The 19642-nt window shown below is 36.2% G+C and overlaps 1 protein-coding gene across 1 annotated transcript in view; it reads left to right on the forward strand.

Annotated features, from left to right (window-relative positions):
* Nucleotides 1-19642, forward strand: part of VIRMA (vir like m6A methyltransferase associated) — a 59187-nt gene that overhangs the window by 11326 nt on the left and 28219 nt on the right. The window contains exons 3-10 of the mRNA XM_047088878.1: nucleotides 2428-2514; nucleotides 3823-3871; nucleotides 5870-6038; nucleotides 7928-8050; nucleotides 8613-8885; nucleotides 12608-13748; nucleotides 16664-17155; nucleotides 18186-18340. Coding sequence (XP_046944834.1) covers nucleotides 2428-2514; nucleotides 3823-3871; nucleotides 5870-6038; nucleotides 7928-8050; nucleotides 8613-8885; nucleotides 12608-13748; nucleotides 16664-17155; nucleotides 18186-18340 — 2489 coding nt within the window. The remainder of the gene's footprint in view (nucleotides 1-2427; nucleotides 2515-3822; nucleotides 3872-5869; nucleotides 6039-7927; nucleotides 8051-8612; nucleotides 8886-12607; nucleotides 13749-16663; nucleotides 17156-18185; nucleotides 18341-19642) is intronic.

Genomic DNA, 19642 nt, shown 5'->3' on the forward strand with positions numbered 1-19642 from the left:
CTGGGGCTGTCCTGGAGGCTGGCTAGCACAACAGGCAAAATGGATCTCTTCCATTAGCTGCAATGGGTAGGAGTATTGTTAAATTTTCCCTTTTTTCTCTCTTGTATTTCTTAGCTGGGGGTAAATGGCAGTTCATATTTTAATAATTCCAAATATGAAATTATCAGAAACAACTTTATACATCATTAATATGTTATAGAACAGTAAATTAAAGTATTAATACAGTAATGCAAATAAATGTAAGATGTCAGAAAGTAATGTTAGAGATCGAGTGATATTTGTGCAGCATACTTTACAGCATTGTTTTTTCTCATTATAAACATCTTTATACATCTAGCCAACAAATTAAAATAGTTAACAGGAAGTTTTTTCTCATTATAAAATTCAGGAATGTATAGGTAAAATTAAAATCCCTGTAATCCCTCCCTCCTAAGAAAATCCTTACATTTGATGCATTGTGTTGTTTAATGTATATGTGTATATTTGTATATTTTGTTGTTATATGTGGTGTTTGTATATTTTGTTGTTATTTTTTATAAGTGTGGTATCTTATGTGAGGTTAGGTTTTAGAGTCAACTTTTAAGATGGAAGTCTAGTGCAGTCAAATCACCATTGATTCTTTAAGTTGCTTTTCACTGACCAGTGCTTGAGTTTTTGGGGCTTCAAAAGTAAAGAATTTACATTTGAGTTACCTTTTTCCTTTCTTTAGATACTGAAGGCCAGGGTCTAGTTTGAAGAAATAAAGGAAGGAGAGACTAGAGATGTTGCGCATATACGGTTGAATTTGGGTTAGGTAAATGTTTGCTACTCTAACCCAGCTGTATACTGTTTTGTATATTTCTTTCTTTTACTTAACATTACGTCAGGAGTACTTTCACATCATTAAATACTATTTGAAAATATAATTTCTAATGGTTGCATAATCTAATGAATGTACAGTAGTCCCCCCCTTATCCATGGTTTCACTTTCCGGGTTTCAGTTACCTGCGGTCAACCGCAGTCCAGAAGCAGATGATCCTCCTTCTGACAGATCGTCAGAAGGTCAGTAGTAGCCTAATGCTAAGTCATGATGCCCATGTCATTCACCTCACTTCATCTCATCACATAGACATTTTATCATCTCACATCACAATAAGAGGGAGTACAATACAATAAGATATTTTGAGAGAGACTACATTCCCATAACTTTTATTACAGTATATTGTTATAATTGTCCTATTGTATTGTTGTTAATCTCTTACTGTGCTTAATTAGAAGTTAAACTTTAATATACGTATGTATATATGTGTATACATACACACACACACACATATATATATGTACAAATATATATGGAAAGAACAGTATATTTAGGGTTTGGTACTATCCATGGTTTCAGGCAACCATTGGGGGTCTTGAAATGTATCCCCTGTGGATAAGGGGGTACTACTGTACTGTAATTTGTTTGGCTAGTTACTTATGTGGGGACCATTAGGTGTTTTTTAACTTTTCAAATTATAAATAAGAGTATGATGAACATTCTCTTGAAAAAAAATCTTTTTTTGTGTATCAGTGTTTCCATAGAAACACCTAGAAAAAAGGTATTTCTGCATCAGATGGTATGAACATTTTCTCATTCTCCTGAATTTTATTGCCATGTTGCCTTTCAGAACAATTGCGCGTGTTTGTACTTCTATCAGTGCATCAGGGAACCTATTTGATATACTTTGGGCATTACTCCTTTTACCATTTGAATTTTTTGTAAATAACAAAATATGTGATGTTTAGAATCAAGGTTTTTAGTTGAGTCTGAGGAATTTCAGCCAAGGGTAAAATATGTATCAAGTAAGATTTCATTCTAACACAAATTAAATAGGCTTTACTCTTAGCTATGTAAGTCTACAAAAAAATCAAAATGTTTATCTAAATTGCTACTATACAAATTTGAATTTAAGCTTTAAGTCACAATTTAGGGCTCTGATGCCAAAATTATTATTATAATCTTGTATTAATGTAGGTTAAGTTGAAATCAAATTGTAATTATATAACTCGAAGTTAGTTAACTCCTGATTCTTTCTGCTCATGGAAGGGAATCATGCTATAATGAATTATAAAAGTAGGTGTTACAATTAATTAGCATTTGTCTTTATAATACGTTAAGACTTTAAAATATTTATGTGTATTAGAATGGCCCAAGTAGCAAGCTAAAGATACTTGTTGATTAAAATTTCATTTTCAGTAATACTCAAAACGCATAGGTGTCTACTTAAAAATTGAATATGACTTTTAAAAATTACAGAAAATAATTACAATTAACTTGTGTATTTTTATTATTTAAATCTTAAGATATAATTCTAGGATTGCTTTTAAATTTGTACTTTGTCTTTTGTTTTAATTTAGGAACTGATTAGTGCAAAGGCTGATGTTTCAACTTTGTTTCATTCACAGGGAGACCTCTCCGCACACATTTCAATTAGACTTATTCTTTAACAATGTAAGCAAACCAAGTGCCCCAGTTTTCGATAGGTTGGGAAGGTATGTACCTATAAGGTAATTGCACCAGAAATTTAGGAGTTAATAGGCAAAACCTTTTTATTCGTTAGATAGAAGAAAAGGATGTATCTGTTGGTGGACCCAAGAACTCGGGGTTTATTTTACCAGTTGGCATTATTAAAGAAATGTCAAGCTCCTAGAAAGATGTTGAGTTTCTTTACAGAGTAAAAATTTAAATGTGTGAAACATTAGCCATCTTGTTTGCTTTTTATTGGTGTATACATTTCTTATACACACATCAAATGATTTAATAATAATCTTCTAATTTGGAAAAAATTGCTTTTTGATTTCTTCAAAAGAACTGTATAAACACTTTGGTAACTAATAATTTGTATCTTTTACATCAGACTATTTCATAATTTAAAATTCCATGGGCATATTTTGTAAGATGAGAATTTTATTAATAGAAACCTCTATTTTGGATTATTTAATACTTGCCAGGTATTACTAAAACTAGTTGTTTTGATGTTTGCAAAATAATTGACCATTAAATGGGCTTAGTAAGAACTCATTTATAAATTTTTACTTATTTATTTTGAGAGAGAGAGAGCAAGCTGGAGCGGGTCAAAGAGAGAGGTAGAGAGAGAGAATCCCAAGCAAGTTCCCCACTGTCAGTGCAGAGCCTGATATGAGGCTCAAATTCACGAACTGTGAGATCATGACCTGAGCTGAAACCAAGAGTCAGATGTTTAACCTGCTGAACCACCTAGGTGCCCCCTAGAACTCATTCATAAAATAAAAAAAACTTAAAGGCAGCTTAAAAATGGAAAAACTTCTATCCCTGTCATGAATTAAGTTTTTTAGATTTCACTTGTCATTTTATTGATCTTTCACTCAATATTAATTTATATTGATAATTTGGCTTTTTTTTAAATGAAGGAAACCTAGATAATCTGAAGTAGTTAATTTTTAATATTATGGAATGTTTTTCTTATGTCAGTACCTACTTTTAAAAATAGGTATTTTTCTCTATTTGGTCCCATTATACATTTTAGAAAGGCTGTAATGCAATGGTTCTCTACTTAGCTGTATATTAGAATTACTGGGGGTGCTTTTTAAAAAATACTGATACCTACACTTACCCCAAACCAATTAAATCAGAATCTCTGGGGAGTTTGTTTTATACTTGATAACATTTTGGGGGAAGTAAATTAAAACTAAACTTAGTGGTTTATTAAAACAATAATCTAGTATTTGGTTTTATTAAGACATATAAATTGAGAAAGACTTCTTCATGAATAATGATGTTCAGTGTTTGAGCCTATATATTTATTCCTACTCTTTTGGCAGCCTGGAATATGATGAGAATACTTCTATCATCTTTAGACCCAACTCAAAGGTAATTGCAGAAGTCAGTTTTCATCTTGTTACTACTGTTTGTTTTCACTTTCATTGAGAGTTTTGATCTAAATAAACCAGTGATGCAGAATATCAGCCTATTTGGTTCTAGTGCTGCAGGATAACATTTCTTGTCTGATTCCTCTTGCATCCAGAAGCTGTTTTAAAATGGAGCAAAGACGGGGCGCCTGGGTGGCGCAGCCGGTTAAGCGTCCGACTTCAGCCAGGTCACGATCTCGCGGTCCGTGAGTTCGAGCCCCGCGTCAGGCTCTGGGCTGATGGCTCAGAGCCTGGAGCCTGTTTCCGATTCTGTGTCTCCCTCTCTCTCTGCCCCTCCCCCGTTCATGCTCTGTCTCTCTCTGTCCGAAAAATAAATAAACGTTGAAAAAAAAAAAATTTAAAATGGAGCAAAGACATCTAATGTCACTGTCTACCTATAAAGCTCTTTCTTCCTCTAATTTTAGTGTGAGTCAGGAAGAGGCCAGCATTTGTGCTTGCCCTTCTTTCATTTAGGTGAGCAAGTTCAGAAGATGACAGGAAGGTAAATTGTTACTAGACACCACTGTGCCTTAGGTTTCTTAACAAATATATATTTTATATTCCTTTCGTATCAAAAGTATGTCTTTTTTCTTGATATAACAAATGCCATTTTTTTAAATTTATTTTTATTTAAAAAAAATTAACATTTATTTATTTTTGAGACAGAGAGAGACAGAGCATGAACGGGGGAGGATCAGAGAGAGGGAGATACAGAATCTGAAACAGGCTCCAGGCTCTGAGCTGTCAGCACAGAGCCCGACGCAGGGCTTGAACTCACGGACCGCGAGATCATGACCTGAGCCGAAGTCGGCTGCTTAACCGACTGAACTACCCAGGCGCCCCTAACAAATGCCATTCTAGAAGCATCTAGAAAAGCTAAATCATGGGTGATCTGAAATGCAAAAAACTGTCCTAGTATGGGGCTACTTACTTAGGCTGTTTGTTTTTTCTTGGTGGGGAGGTGGGTATTTAATCCTCTATTTGCTGTTTAGATTAAGTTATCTTCCTGATCTCTTTATTTGTCTTCCAGTGGGGCTTCTGTTTAGAATCTGTCAATTCCTGGGCATAGTCTTTGAGCCGTTCTTTTGGTCCCCAGTTTCCCTTTACTGGAGTTTGCTAGAGTTTGCAAGGAGAATAATAATTTCATTCTTCCTTATCGTGCCTCCAGAATGGGCCCCATTACTACTTATTACTTTATCTTTACTCAACATGGTAGAATGGAAAGAACTCAGAAGTCAGGGGCTTTGGTTTCTGGTTCAGGTTCTTCTACTGACACTCTGATTTTCTTATATATTTGTACTCATTCTGGCTACCTCTCATAGTATTGTGGAAATATGGCAATTAATGTAGATAAGCACTGAAAAACAAGTTGTTTTTTATTTTATAAGAAAATATTGAGGTTTAATTGCATTGATAAAATCTTTGATCTTTTTAGGAGAAAGTTTCTTTGCAAAAACAATTTGTTTAATGCTTCTGGTTACCCTTACTTTTTAAGTACAATATGGGTACATTAAGTATACTTGCATGTATGAGTTGGGCATATAAAAAGAATGCTATACAATTTTACGGATTAGAATTCTTGAGACTGGGCATAATTTGTGCTTTTGTGCACCTCCGTGACCTCTATAACTATTGGAGTTTAATTTATTAATTGGCAGTAACTCTCACTTAATTTCATTCTCATTTCCCTTCTCTTGACTGGGAATCTGGTTATGCATTTTGAACAGAGTTGATGTAAAGTATCAGACAGGAGAGATGTAGTCTTGAGACAAATTTAGGTATGGCAATTCTGGAGAGCCATATAAAAGCTATGCCTCTGGATGTATTTCCATCAATATTGACCTTTGCACTTTCAGCATACTTTTAAAGACTTTAGTTTAACCATAGAGTAATTTGATATCAGTTTACTTTTGGCATATTAAAAGATTAACCTGGAAGATATTTTCCCCCAACAAATTAGGTGAATACTGATGGTTTGGTGCTAAGAGGCTGGTATAATTGTCTGACACTGGCAATATATGGATCAGTGGATAGAGTGATAAGTCATGACAGAGACTCTCCACCACCTCCACCTCCACCTCCACCTCCTCCCCAGCCACAGCCAAGTTTGAAAAGGAATCCAAAACATGGTGAGAATTTTAAATTTGTCTTTGTCAGTGACACTATGTTCATTATAATAGGAAAAGGTAATCGAAGTAGCTCTTCGAAACTTTGAAGAGCTTTTGAAACTTCCTTAAAACTTGAGAAGATCTTTGTCAGTCTCACAATTCTTTCCTATAAAAGAGTTTATTTTTATGTTGAAGTGGTTACATTTTCTTCCTCTAGTTTCCTAGATACTTTTTTAATTGACCTGAGGGTTTTTTTTTTAATAAGTAAGTGAAATGTATTCCAGTGTTTATTCATGGTTTAATATCAAAATTATCTCCAAAGGAATTGAGGAATAGGCAGTAAGTTTGGTATATATGGTTAGAATACTCATGTTAATGGTATTTTTTTTTCAGGAGTGCATTTCAGATTTGGTTAGATGTCTAAATGCAGATTCCCCCCCCCCCCCCGCATTTTTGAGAACCTTTTGCTCATTAAGTGGAGACAAGAAAAATAAGAATTCCATTAAACTTTAGTGACTCTCCTTCTATAAGGCAGGTAGTTGGACTCCTCTTTCAGAGGGTCTCATCTCCTTATTCCAATATTATTACTGTAAGCTGTTGAAATATGGAGATTCAGGAATACATTTTCAAGTTATAATTGAGGTCACTAGGAAAAATCTTTTGCTTTACAATGAGCATTTTATGAGTAAATAAAATGACCTTCTCTTAAACATCATCTAATAGTGTCGTGTGAGCTCTTTGTCTTTGATGGTCACATACCATATTTTCATGTCTTTTCTTAAATCTTACCTATTAAGTGCGGTTAATCTTTCACTTTTTCTTTTAATCCTTTAGTTTTCTGTGCTCATTTGTCTTTTTTACCAGACTCTGAGCTCCTTGTGGGCTGAGAGTATATTTTACTTATATTTTGTGTTTCTAGTTTTATCACAGTGCCTAGTGTATATAGTGGCTACTCACAATTTTTGTTTAATTTACTGAATTGTTTTAAAATTGGCATTTGTGCTCATCCATTTATTTATATGGATGTATGTGTTTTTAATTTTTAATTTTGAAATAATTATAGATCCATAAGAGGTTGCAAAGAAATGTATGAGGAAGTCCTGTGCACTCTTTCCCCAGGCTCCCTCACTGTTAACATCTTTTACAACTGTAGAACAATATCAAAACAAAATTGGCATTGGTACAATCTGTAGAGCTTCATTCAAATTTCACCAGTCATATGTGCACTTTGTGTGTGTGTGCCTGTATGTGTGTGTAGTTGTATGCAGTTTTATTCATGTATAGCCTTTCATAACCACTACTACAATCAAAATACTTGATTGTACCATCACAAGATTGCCTGGTGTTATTTTTTAATAACTACACCCGTTCTACCCATCTCAAACCTTTGGCAACCACCAATCTGTTCTCCGTTTCTGTAATTATATTATTTCATGAGTATTGCATAAATAGGTATCTTGTTGAGATGGGCTTTTTCCAATCAGCATAATTTCTTTGAAGTTCATCCACTGTTGTGTGTATCAATAGTTCATTCTTTTTTATTGCTCAGTAGTATTACATAGTATGGATATATCATAGTTTATTTACTCAATCATTGAAGGACACTTAGATGTTTTCCAGTTTTTGACTTTTGCAAATAAAGCTGTTATGAACATTTGTGTACATCTTCCTGAGGAAGATAAGTCTTCATTTCTCTGGGATAATGCCCAAGAGTATATTTTGGTATGTGGGAAGTCAGAAATTCTAATGTTTGTAATATAAATTAATTTGTAAAATTTGTTAGCTGTTAGGAAGGAAAAGTTTAACAATAAATTCTGAAGATGAAAGACTCAGCTGATAACAGCATTTTTGTCGTGCATTCATTTCACTTTAATAATTTGAAAGTTCTTTTTCTGTCTTTAATAAAAAAGCTGATGGGGAGAAAGAAGATCAGTTTAATGGAAGCCCTCCAAGACCACAACCTAGGGGACCAAGAACTCCTCCAGGACCACCTCCACCTGATGATGATGAGGATGATCCCATACCTTTGCCAGGTGTGAACAAAATCAGTGCTAGTTCTTCATCCCCTGATTAATGTTATAGTGCTTTTTGATTAAAGGAAAAATTAGATATCGTTAATCAAATCTTGATGAATGCCCCTCACACTTTATCCTATGCGATATTTCCTTGTGTTTTCTTTTGGCAAATGAACTTGTTTAAAAAAAAAAAAAAAAATCAGTTAATTCATTTGAAGCTGTACCGGCATTGCTTTGAAAATAATTTACTGTAGTGGTGTATACAGAAGAATACCAGTTAAAAATAAGCAGTATGTATTGGAAGAAGTAAACAACCTGTGTACTTAATAGCTATAAAGAAAAGGATTAGTTTGCGGTGTTAGAACATAAAATAGTATACTTTATTAATTCTTACTGTGTAAAATTGTGCAATATACTCTTAATATTTTTAAAAGCGGGTAGTTTAACCACTTTTTTTTTTTAAAGGGTATTTATGAGCTAAATCATCCAAAATGTCATTAACTAGTTGCAGTATCCAGTATGCTGCCTTATGTTATTTAAACCATTAAAATAATCTGTGCCTTAAATCTCAATTTTTCAGTATCTGGTGATAAGGAAGAGGATGCTTCTCACAGAGAAGATTACTTTGAACCCATTTCTCCTGATCGGAATTCTGTTCCCCAAGAAGGGCAATATTCTGATGAAGGAGAAGTAGAAGAGGAACAGCAAGAAGAAGGAGAAGATGATGAAGATGATGTGGACGTAGAGGAAGAAGAGGATGAGGATGAGGATGATCGCCATACAGTAGACAGTATCCCCGAGGAGGAAGAGGAAGATGAAGAGGAAGAAGGTGAAGAGGATGAAGAAGGTGAAGGTAGGTTATGTTTGTTAGGACGTTTTGGTTTTAAGTACTAGGAACTGACTTGCTATAGCTCTCAGCAATCCAAGAGAATTCATAGCAAAGATAAATGACTTTCAAGAAACTCAAGGGATAGACTCTAGCTGCACCTCAAGACTTGACTAGAACGGGGATTTCCATTTTTTGTTTCCTTTATGTTTCTGCTTTATTTTCTGTCAGCCAACTTGTTTCTCTGCTCACCCCACAGGTTTAATCTCCTTTTTTTGTTTTTAAGTTTATTTGAGAGAGAGAGAGAGAGAGAGAGAGAGAGAGAGAGAGAGCAGGGGAGGGGCAGAGAGAGAGGGGAGAGAGAGAATCCCAAGCAGGCTCTATACTGCTAGTGCAGAGCCTGACACAGGGCTCAAACCCAGAACTGTGCTGAAATCAAGAGTCAGGTGCTTGGGGCACCTGGGTGGCTCAGTCGGTAAAGTGTCCGACTTTGGCTCAGGTCACGATCTCACGGTTTGTGAGTTTGAGCCTCGTGTTGGGCTCTGCGCTGACAGCTCAGAGCCTGGAGCCTGCTTCAGATTCTGTGTCTCCCTGTCTCTCTGCCCCTTCCCTGTTCACGTTCTGTCTCTCTATCTCTCAAAAATAAACAAACACTAAAAAAAAGAAAAAAAGAGTTGGCACTTAACTGACTGAGCCGCCCAGGCACTCCAGGTTTAATCTCTTTTTAACCAACCAGCCTACACTACCTGTGCTCAGTCTTGTTTGCATTTTTCTGGGAGATTGTTTGGCTTGCTCCAATATCATTTGTCCCTTGGTACCATCAGCTTTGGCCAGGAAGCAAGATCATGTAGGAAATACATGAGTAGAGATTTGGTGGGCTGTTTTCAGAAAGGAATGGTGTAAGCTGGGTGGAATTCCTAAAGATGCCTGCCACCTAGATACTTTAGCAAATGCTACATTTTTAGAAATTCAGGGGGAAAAAAATCTCAACTATACAGGGATGTATGACAGCATGATGTAGTCCTTTCATTAGGCTTTATGTTTCCTTTGAAAGCAAAAAGTGAGAGCGACTCAAGCTAATTGACTCTTAAGGTGTCTAAGAAACGGCATGTAATGTTAAAGCATTTATGTAAAATAACATAAACTGCCTTGTTTTTTTTCTAAAATAGGGTGAGGATTATTCTCCATGAGAATGAGGGTCATTTTGGTATCACAGGTGCCCTTTTACAGAATACAAATAATTAGGTTATTGAGTGATACTTTTGTATCTTCCCCCATTCCCAGATTAGCAAATAATATTTTTTATGTTTATTGTATTTGGCAAATAGTAGTTAGGTTTCAGGCAGACTATTTTCTTAATCACTTTTGTAGAGAAGGTGAGAGAAAGAGGCTGGTTATTTTGGTTTTTAATAGAAGATATCTGGCTTATCCCAGAGTCGGGCCTCTGTAGGCCCTTATCTTTTCAAATAATGATGAGTGTATATGGCTAAAGCAAACTTGTTTTGAACAAAAGGATGTCTACAGATGGCTGATGCTGGAACAATACTCTAGAAACATTTCCTTTTCTTATGTAGGCAATTATTTCAGTTTTCCCACAACCAGGCAATAGCAGTGTTAAAAAGTAAAACCAAGTTTTGTCTCTAACCTTGTTTTATTTGAAATACAGGAAAAAGTTGCACATGTGTAATGATAAGAAAGCTTTGTTTTGGTCCAACTGAGCATTTTAAGTGAATAAATTTTCTTTAAAAATAAAATACAGACCTAGGAGGGGTGCCTGGGTGGCTTAGTCTGGCTCTGTGCTGACAGTGCAGAGCTTGCTTGGGATTCTCTCTCTCTCTCTCTCTCTCTCTCTCTCTCTGCCCCTCCCCTGCACACACGTGCATGTGCTCTCTCTCTCTCTCTCTCTGTCAAGAATAAATAAATAACTTTTTTGAAAAATTTAAAAAATACAGGTCTGTGTGGCAGGTAAATGAAGAGAAATAAAAATTCAGGAATATGATACTCAACCATCAAAAGGAATGAAATCTTGGGGCGCCTGGGTGGCTCAGTGTGTTGAGCGTCCCGCTTTGGCTCAGGTCATGATCTCGTGGTTCTTGATTTGGAGCCCCGAGTTGGGATCTGTGTTGACAGCTCAGAGCCTGGAGCCTGCTTCAGATTCTGTATCTCCCTTTCTCTGCCCCTCATTTGCCCGTGCTCTGTCTCTTTTCTCAAAAATAAACAAACAAAAAAACTGAAATCTTGCCATTTACAACGACATGGATGGAGCTAGAACGTATCATGCTAAGCGAAGTAAGTCAATCAGAGAAAGACAAATACCTTATGATTTCACTCATATGTAGAATTTAAGAAACAAAACAGATGAATAAATGGGAAGGGGAGGAAAAAAGAGAAAGAAAAGAGGGAAACAAACCATAAGAGACTCTTTTTTCTTTTTTTAAGTTTATTTTTGAGAGAGAAAGTGCATGCGTGCACGCATATGGGTGGGGGAGGGGCAGAGAGAGGGGATCTGAAACGGGCTGTGTACTGTCAGCTGTGAGCCTGATAGGAGGCTTGAACCCACGAACTGTGACATCATGACATGAGCTGAAGTCGGTTGTTCAACCAACTGAGCCACCCAGGCACCCTGCATAAGAGACTCTTAATGATAAGAGAACAAAGCGTGGGTTGACAGAGGGAGGTGAGTGGGAGATGGGCCAGGTGGGTGTTGGGGGTACTAAGGAGGGCACTTGTTGTGATGAGCACTGGATAGTGTATGAATCACTGAATTCTCCTGAAACCAATATTGCACTGTATGTTAACTAAAATCTAAATTAAAAAAAATTGGGGAGTATGAAATTAATGTTAAAAAAGAACTTAAAATGCTTTCACTGAAAAATTTGGTTTAGCTTTGTGATTATGGTGTTACAGTTAAATTTAATAATCTTTGCCTGTCAGTTTTTCCCCCATCTTAAAAATACTCTTAAGAGGGCAAGGTTGGGGCGCCTGGGTGGCTTAGTTGGTTGAGCATCCGGCTTCGGCTCAGGTCATGATCTCACAGTTTGTGAGTTCGAGCCCCACATCGGGCTCTGTGCTGACAGCTTAAAGCCTAGAGCTTGCTTCAAATTCTGTGTCTCCCTCTCTCTTTCTCTGCTCCTCTCCTGCTCATGCTCTCTCTCTCTCCTTCAAAAATAAAAACATTAAAAAAAATTTTTTTTTTGAAAGAGGGCAAGGTTAACCTCTTCCTTCTTGAGAGAGGTGTTTTTTATTCCTTTAAGACATTTTAAAAAATTTATTTGTTTGAGAGAGAGAGAGAGCACGAATTCATGCACAAGGTGGAGAAGGGCAGAGAGAGGGAGAGAGCAAAAATCCCAAGCAGACTCTGCACTTGTCAGTGCGGAACCCAGCGTGGGGCTTGAACTCATGAACTGTGAGATACGACCTGAACCAAAACCAAGAGTCTGTCGCTTAACCCACTGAGCCACCCAGGCACCCCAAGACATTTCTAATTTTATTTCTGTGAAGAGAAGATATCCATAGAAGAGTCAGTTGTAAAGTTGAACAGATAGAAGACTGCTTATGAACTTTCTTATTAATTATTCTATTAGAAATTATAAAATGTTGGTAATTGTTGATAAGATGTTGGAGCAGAAGTTAATTTTATTGAAGAAATCATTCTAATTTTTTGCCATAGTACTAAATTATTTTTTTGATTAACTAGATTTTTTTGCATTAAACAACAGTAATATTTAAATATTCAAACTGATTTTCAGGGGATGATGGTTATGAACAAATTTCCAGTGATGAAGATGGAATTGCTGACTTGGAACGTGAAACATTTAAGTATCCAAACTTTGATGTTGAATACACTGCTGAAGACTTAGCTTCAGTTCCTCCTATGACATATGATCCATATGATAGGGAACTTGTACCACTCTTATACTTCAGCTGTCCATACAAGACTACTTTTGAAATTGAAATCAGTAGGATGAAGGATCAAGGTCCAGATAAAGAAAATTCAGGGGCAGTAGAAGCCTCAGTGAAGTTAACTGAACTGTTAGATTTGTATCGGGAAGATAGAGGTGCAAAGTGGGTAACAGCTTTAGAAGAAATTCCAAGTTTAATAATAAAAGGATTAAGTTATTTGCAGTTGAAAAACACAAAACAAGACTCTCTTGACCAGTTGGTAGACTGGACCATGCAAGCTTTAAATTTACAAGTAGCTCTTCGCCAACCCATTGCCTTAAATGTCCGACAACTCAAAGCTGGGACCAAATTAGTGTCCTCACTAGCAGAATGTGGGGCTCAAGGAGTCATGGGACTGCTACAAGCAGGAGTAATCAATGGATTATTTGAGCTCCTGTTTGCTGATCATGTCTCATCTTCTCTTAAGTTAAATGCTTTTAAAGCTTTGGACAGTGTCATTAGTATGACAGAAGGAATGGAAGCTTTTTTAAGAGGTAGGCAGAATGAAAAAAGTGGCTATCAAAAACTTTTGGAGCTCATACTTTTAGATCAGACTGTGAGAGTTGTCACTGCTGGTTCCGCTATTCTTCAGAAGTGCCATTTCTATGAAATCTTGTCAGAGATTAAAAGACTTGGTGACCATTTAGCAGAGAAGACTTCATCTGTTCCTAACCACGGTGAACCTGATCATGACACAGATGCAGGACTTGAGAGAACAAACCCAGAATATGAAAATGAGGTAGAGGCTTCAATGGATATGGATCTTTTGGAATCCTCAAATATAAGTGAAGGGGAAATAGAAAAGCTTATTAACCTCTTGGAAGAAGTTTTCCATTTAATGGAAACTGCACCTCATACAATGATCCAGCCTCCTGTTAAGTCTTTCCCAACGATGGCACGTATTACTGGACCTCCAGAAAGGGATGACCCATACCCTGTTCTCTTTAGGTAAGACATTTTCAGTCGGGGAAAATACGTTTCACAAATCACTACAGGCAATTTTGTGTGATTGATTTTGGTTTTTCAAATCTGTAGGCAGTGCATATCTGTGTAAGAATACTCTATTTCTTTTTTTTTTAATTTTTTTGTCAACGTTTATTTATTTTTGGGACAGAGAGACAGAGCATGAACGGGGGAGGGGCAGAGAGAGAGGGAGACACAGAATCGGAAACAGGCTCCAGGCTCTGAGCCATCAGCCCAGAGCCTGACGCGGGGCTCGAACTCACGGACCGCGAGATCGTGACCTGGCTGAAGTCGGACGCTTAACCGATCAAGCCACCCAGGCGCCCCAAGAATACTCTATTTCAAAAGAGTGGTGAAACTGAGAAGTATGCTACTGTGGGAGAGCTGCATTTTATTAGTACTTAAACTAGTAATAGTAATTTAAGTTAAAGATAGTGATAGTTAACAACAGTGCTTACATAAGCATGTCTATGAGCAAGAATAAATGAGAAACTGTAGAGTTGCTTCTGGGAAGGTGGTACAAGAAGATGGCCCAGGAAGGAGAGAACTTTTCTGTGTGAACCTCTTTGTACTTTATCATTTTAATACGTTGCACGTTAAAGTTACATTTTACTAACTTAATTTTACAGACCTGGTTAAATGCTCACAGATTGAACCAGCCAGGTGCCCCTATCTAACTCTTTTTGTTGATAGAGTTTGACATTATTAGGATCAGCACCCACAGTAGATTTTTAAATTTTGTTTTAATTTTTGATAATTTATTTTTTGGCGTTTTGCTTGTAAATAATTTTGTAGCTAATGAGAAAATGGCATTTTAATTGTTATTCCTTATTTCGGTGATTAATTTTTCATTTGATTTAGGGCATACTGCATTAACAGAAAATGAGATCTTAACCATTCTAAAATCTGTACATACCCATTCCTGTTTTTCGCTGAAACTATTAGATCTTGCCTTAATTTGAGTTCTTACGGTAATAAAAGATGATAATGCTAAAGCAAGGTCTGGTAAGAGATGAGGTCAAGAGTACAAGTGTAGAGGTTTGGCTTTGAACAGGAGAAAGGAAATCTTATGTGTACAAATATAGATACATTTATAACATGGAGACAGTAAAAGAGCAAAGACACTTCACACTGACCCCTTTATTTTTAATAAGATAGGAGGTGAAGTCATGCATTGAGGATACCTGAGGGTAGTGACTTTAAGGAAGGGAGTGATGCTCTTAGTTACTGAGGGGAAACCAATAATTAAAGGCTTATTAAGTATTGTTTTCTCCTCTGTAACTGGAGAAGGTACATTTAGATATCAGACTTGAAATATAGGGCCTTGAATGCTGTGCTAAGGAATTTGGATTTTTTTTAGAATGTGGGAAGCTCTTCACTATTTCAGAGTAGTAGATCTGATCAAAATAGCATTCTAAGATCTTATGTTGTTAAGATATATTGCAATGGAAAAGAAATTGGAGTTAAGGAAGTAGATGAGCCAGTCTAGATTGTACTTTAAGTACTTATCAAATATAGTAGCACTTACAGGGAATGGAAAGACAAATATTGTGCTAATAGCGAGAGGGTTTTGAAAGAGCAGTTACTAGGACTTGGTGACTGGACCTAATAGCTAAGAGAAAGTGAGAAGGAGCCAAAGGTGTTTTGAGGTTTCTAGCTAGGGTACCTACTAGAACTGGGATTTTATTGATAGAACCTGGTAAATTAGGAGGGACAATGAATTTTGAAAGGAGAAATAATTGCATTTTGGAGAGATTAGTTTGAAGTAATGCTTTCCTTCCAGAAAGAAAGCAGGTGTTCCCTGTAAACCATGTTGTTTGCGTAAACATTTTAGGCAAAGTGGACATTCTTACCAATTGGGGGATGCAACCCCCCCCCTCCTCAAATCCGGGTTCCCAGATGCCAGCCGAGGACCAGCCTCAAAGAAGGCGTTTCTAAGAGTAAGCAGTCTGAGGCCTGCAGTATTAACGGTTTCTGAACACTCCACAGAGTAGTTAAAAGATGCTCTTAGAGTATAGTGGTTCTGGGATTTTATCTTCTTGAGGATTGTTTGCTTTTGTAGTCAAGAAGTTACTGGGGGGTGTTTGTTATCCTGAAGTAGAAGCCTGCGTTAAAGGAGTAATATGAGGAAGCAATTGTATACTGTATGATTCCAAATACATGACATTCTGAAAAAGGCAAAACTATGTGGAGACAGTAAACAGATCAGCGATTGCCAGGGGTTGGAGGGAGGGAAATGGATAAATACATGGAGCACAGTATTTTTAGGACAACGCAGTAGCATTTGTGTCTATTTTGGGGTGTGAGTAAGTTCATGCTTTTTTCTACTAAAAGTATGTATGCTAAAAAATGGTTCTTAGATTTGATAAAAGTGCTATATGATAGTATTAACTATTCAAATACTAAACATTGATAATTTTAATTTATTTACTCTAGTAGAAAGTACTAATTCAGATATACTACCTATAGTAAATCTGAATAAACTACATATTTTTTGTAGTACATGTACTATATTTTTCCTAGATACACTTAATTCAGATACACTGGTATGTACCATGAGTAGAGGAAGACCATGGTGAAAAAGAAATATTTGATAAGTGGCCTGGAAAGAAGATCCAGAATTTAAAGTCAAGGTTGATTCTGGAAAGAGAAAACTTGTCCACAGTTATTTGTTGAACGTCCATTGAATGTTAGCTAGAAAAAAGCCTCACACAATTTCACTTTTATTTGACCCAGTGGAGAGAAGACTTGCTGCTTGCGTTATGTTCTTAAAGTAGTATATTGCTGAGGGTAAAGATTGTGGCCATTAACTTTTTTTACCTCTCTCCTATCTAACGAATATTGAGTATATGAAGAATGTTTTGCACTGACTTCACACGTATCAATTAATTTTTCTACAGGTATCTTCATAGTCATCACTTCTTGGAGTTAGTTACCTTGCTTCTGTCAATTCCGGTAACAAGTGCCCACCCTGGTGTGCTGCAAGCCACAAAAGATGTTTTAAAGTTTCTTGCACAGTCACAAAAGGGTCTTCTTTTTTTTATGTCGGAATATGAAGCAACAAATTTGTTGATCCGAGCTCTGTGTCACCTTTATGATCAAGATGAAGAGGAGGGTCTTCAGTCTGATGGTGTCATTGATGATGCGTTTGCCTTGTGGCTACAGGACTCAACACAGACATTGCAGTGTATTACAGAGCTCTTCAGCCATTTTCAGCGTTGCACAGCCAGTGAAGAAACTGACCATTCAGATCTCTTGGGAACCCTTCACAATCTTTATTTGATTACTTTTAACCCTGTGGGAAGATCAGCTGTTGGTCATGTTTTCAGTCTTGAGAAAAATCTCCAAAGTCTTATTACTCTAATGGAGTACTATTCCAAAGAAGCCTTAGGGTAATTTTCTTTTTACTTGTTAAATTTTTTATTATTCGGGAAAACTGTGTCAGTAAAGGGCTAGTTTCTTAAAAGTAGGTGTTGCATTTGAAAGTAAAAACTGTAATTATTTTTTGACATAATACATAATTTGTTAATTAAGGATTAGTATGACAGAAATCTCTAAAATATAAGATGTGCTATAAAGCAACGAAATGGATCTTTTTGCAGCTTCTGCCAGTTTCCCCTTGGTGTTGACAAGATTGCAACTGTAGTACCCTTGCTAATTTGTGTGTAGAGTAATCCTAAGGCACCAAAATATATACTTGCAGAGTAATGAGGACTATCTTGCTGTCTTGAATTTTCCCTCACCTTTACACTGTGGTGCTCTGGTTTCAGAAGTACTTTGACTAAATGGATGTGGGGGATTTTAGAATGATACTAGTTTTCAAGAGCTGCCCTGGAGGGCAGAGGATTTTAGTGTCTGAGGAGGTAAACATGCTCTTCCTGGCTCATGTCATACAGAGCAGTGACATCCAGGTAGCTGGCCTCACAACAGGGTCTTGCTATGACTCCTTGAGTGATAGGTCTTTGGGGGGGGTGGGGGCTATGAAAGGCAAACACCATCGGCTTCCATGCCTAGCTCTACCTCAACAGTTTTACAGTAGAAGACTGAGTGATGATGGCAGTAGATTGATTCATCACACTTATTCCTACTTATCTGGAGTGGACAAACATTTTAAAGGAGACCATTGAAGTAGACTTCTGGATCTTTTATTGTTAATATTTCATTGTTCTTCCAATCTTATTTCTTAATAGAATTTCACTTTCTATTGTGATACGTGTTCTTTGTTTATATACTTTTAAGTAGTGCTTTCAGGTGAATTGGAGGTGAATGTTAAAATCTGATTTCATGTCTTCAGGAAGTTAGTCATGTTTCATTGTAAAATTCCCTGGTCTCTTTAAAACCAAATAGAAAAAAAAATGTTTAAAATTGTTCCTGGAAGAATTGTTTTCATACCAAAAACTTTAAAACCTTATTTTGTTTCAGTGATTCCAAGTCTAAGAAGTCAGTAGCTTATAATTATGCATGCATACTTATTTTGGTGGTGGTTCAGTCTTCCAGTGATGTCCAAATGCTAGAACAGCATGCAGCATCTCTCTTGAAGCTTTGTAAAGCAGATGAAAATAATGCTAAATTACAAGGTATGGTACTTGAAGTTGTTTAAGCATTTATGATATGTGAAGGGAAAAGTCTTTGAATATCTGTAATTAGTACTTTCTCATGTTTTGATAATATACATGGTAATACTCTGTTATTGCCTCAGGGTACCCTATATAAAAGTGTTTTATATGGTGTTCTTAAAAAAATTTTTAGGAAGTTGTTTGCAAGTACCTTTTCCTGGAAAATCATGGTAATTGGTGGTTGGTTGAAGTTACTAATCAAAATGGAAGAAGTAGCTTAAAGGTTAATTCAAAAGTTGAGTTTTGTGTATAGTTTGCATATGTGTGTGTTTTTCTATATATATTTCTAAGTATAACACTATTCTAAGTACAACTTAGAAATCTATTTGTCATTAACACATTGTGCTATCTTTAACAGTGAAAGATAGTGAATATGAACATTCTTTTCTTTTTTAATAATTTTTTTAAAGTTTATTTATTTATTTTGAGAGACAGAAAACATGAGCAGGGGTGGGGCAGAGAAAGAATCCCAAGCAGGCTCCGCACTGTCAGTGCAGAGCCCAGTGCAGGGTTCAAACCCGCAAACAGCGAGATCATGACCTGAGCCAAAATCAAGAGTCAGATGCTTAACCGACAGAGCCACCCAGGCACCCCGAGCATTATTTTCTACAATATTTAAATGTATGTTGAATGAAGTTTATGGCAAAGCTTATATGGGCAGTCCTGAAAAATCGAAGGTATTTAATCACAGTTTTTTATTATTTTGCTTTGATTTTTGGCTTTCTGACCTTACCAAATAGAAAATTTGAAAACATTAAGTAAATACTATAAATAGCATGTGGCCTTTTTTCTTTTTATTCTTAAATTTTAAGTGTGGTACTACCAGTAAAAGTTGGGTAGTAAATTCAGCTTCCCATCTAGAAAATAGGTTTTTTCCCTGTAGTGTGCCTATATAAAAAGAGGTCACACAACATCTTCAAAGGGTATTATTAATGCTTTACTACTTATTCTGGGTGATGGGTACACATATATGTTTTATTATTCATTATATTTTTCATTGGGACAATATATTCTGTATATATGAAAGAGTTAATTTAAAAACACATAGGAAAAATACTCATGTGCATGGTTGTAATCCTCATGGAGGAGTGTGTAGAACCAAGGAGAGACATGACTATTTTCAGTTTTTCCTACAAAGTGTCTGGAACTGGCATATCACTTTTTACATTAGAATGCTTTTCTTAAAACATTTTTGGTGATAAAGTATAGGTATTATAGCGCAGCTTCTAGGAGAGGGTTTTTTTCTACATTATTCCACTCAGT

Source organism: Lynx rufus, unplaced genomic scaffold (assembly GCF_022079265.1).
Source record: "Lynx rufus isolate CCGP_SWC_20201006 ecotype Redwood Valley unplaced genomic scaffold, mLynRuf1.p SCAF_26, whole genome shotgun sequence".
Taxonomy (NCBI): domain Eukaryota; kingdom Metazoa; phylum Chordata; class Mammalia; order Carnivora; family Felidae; genus Lynx; species Lynx rufus.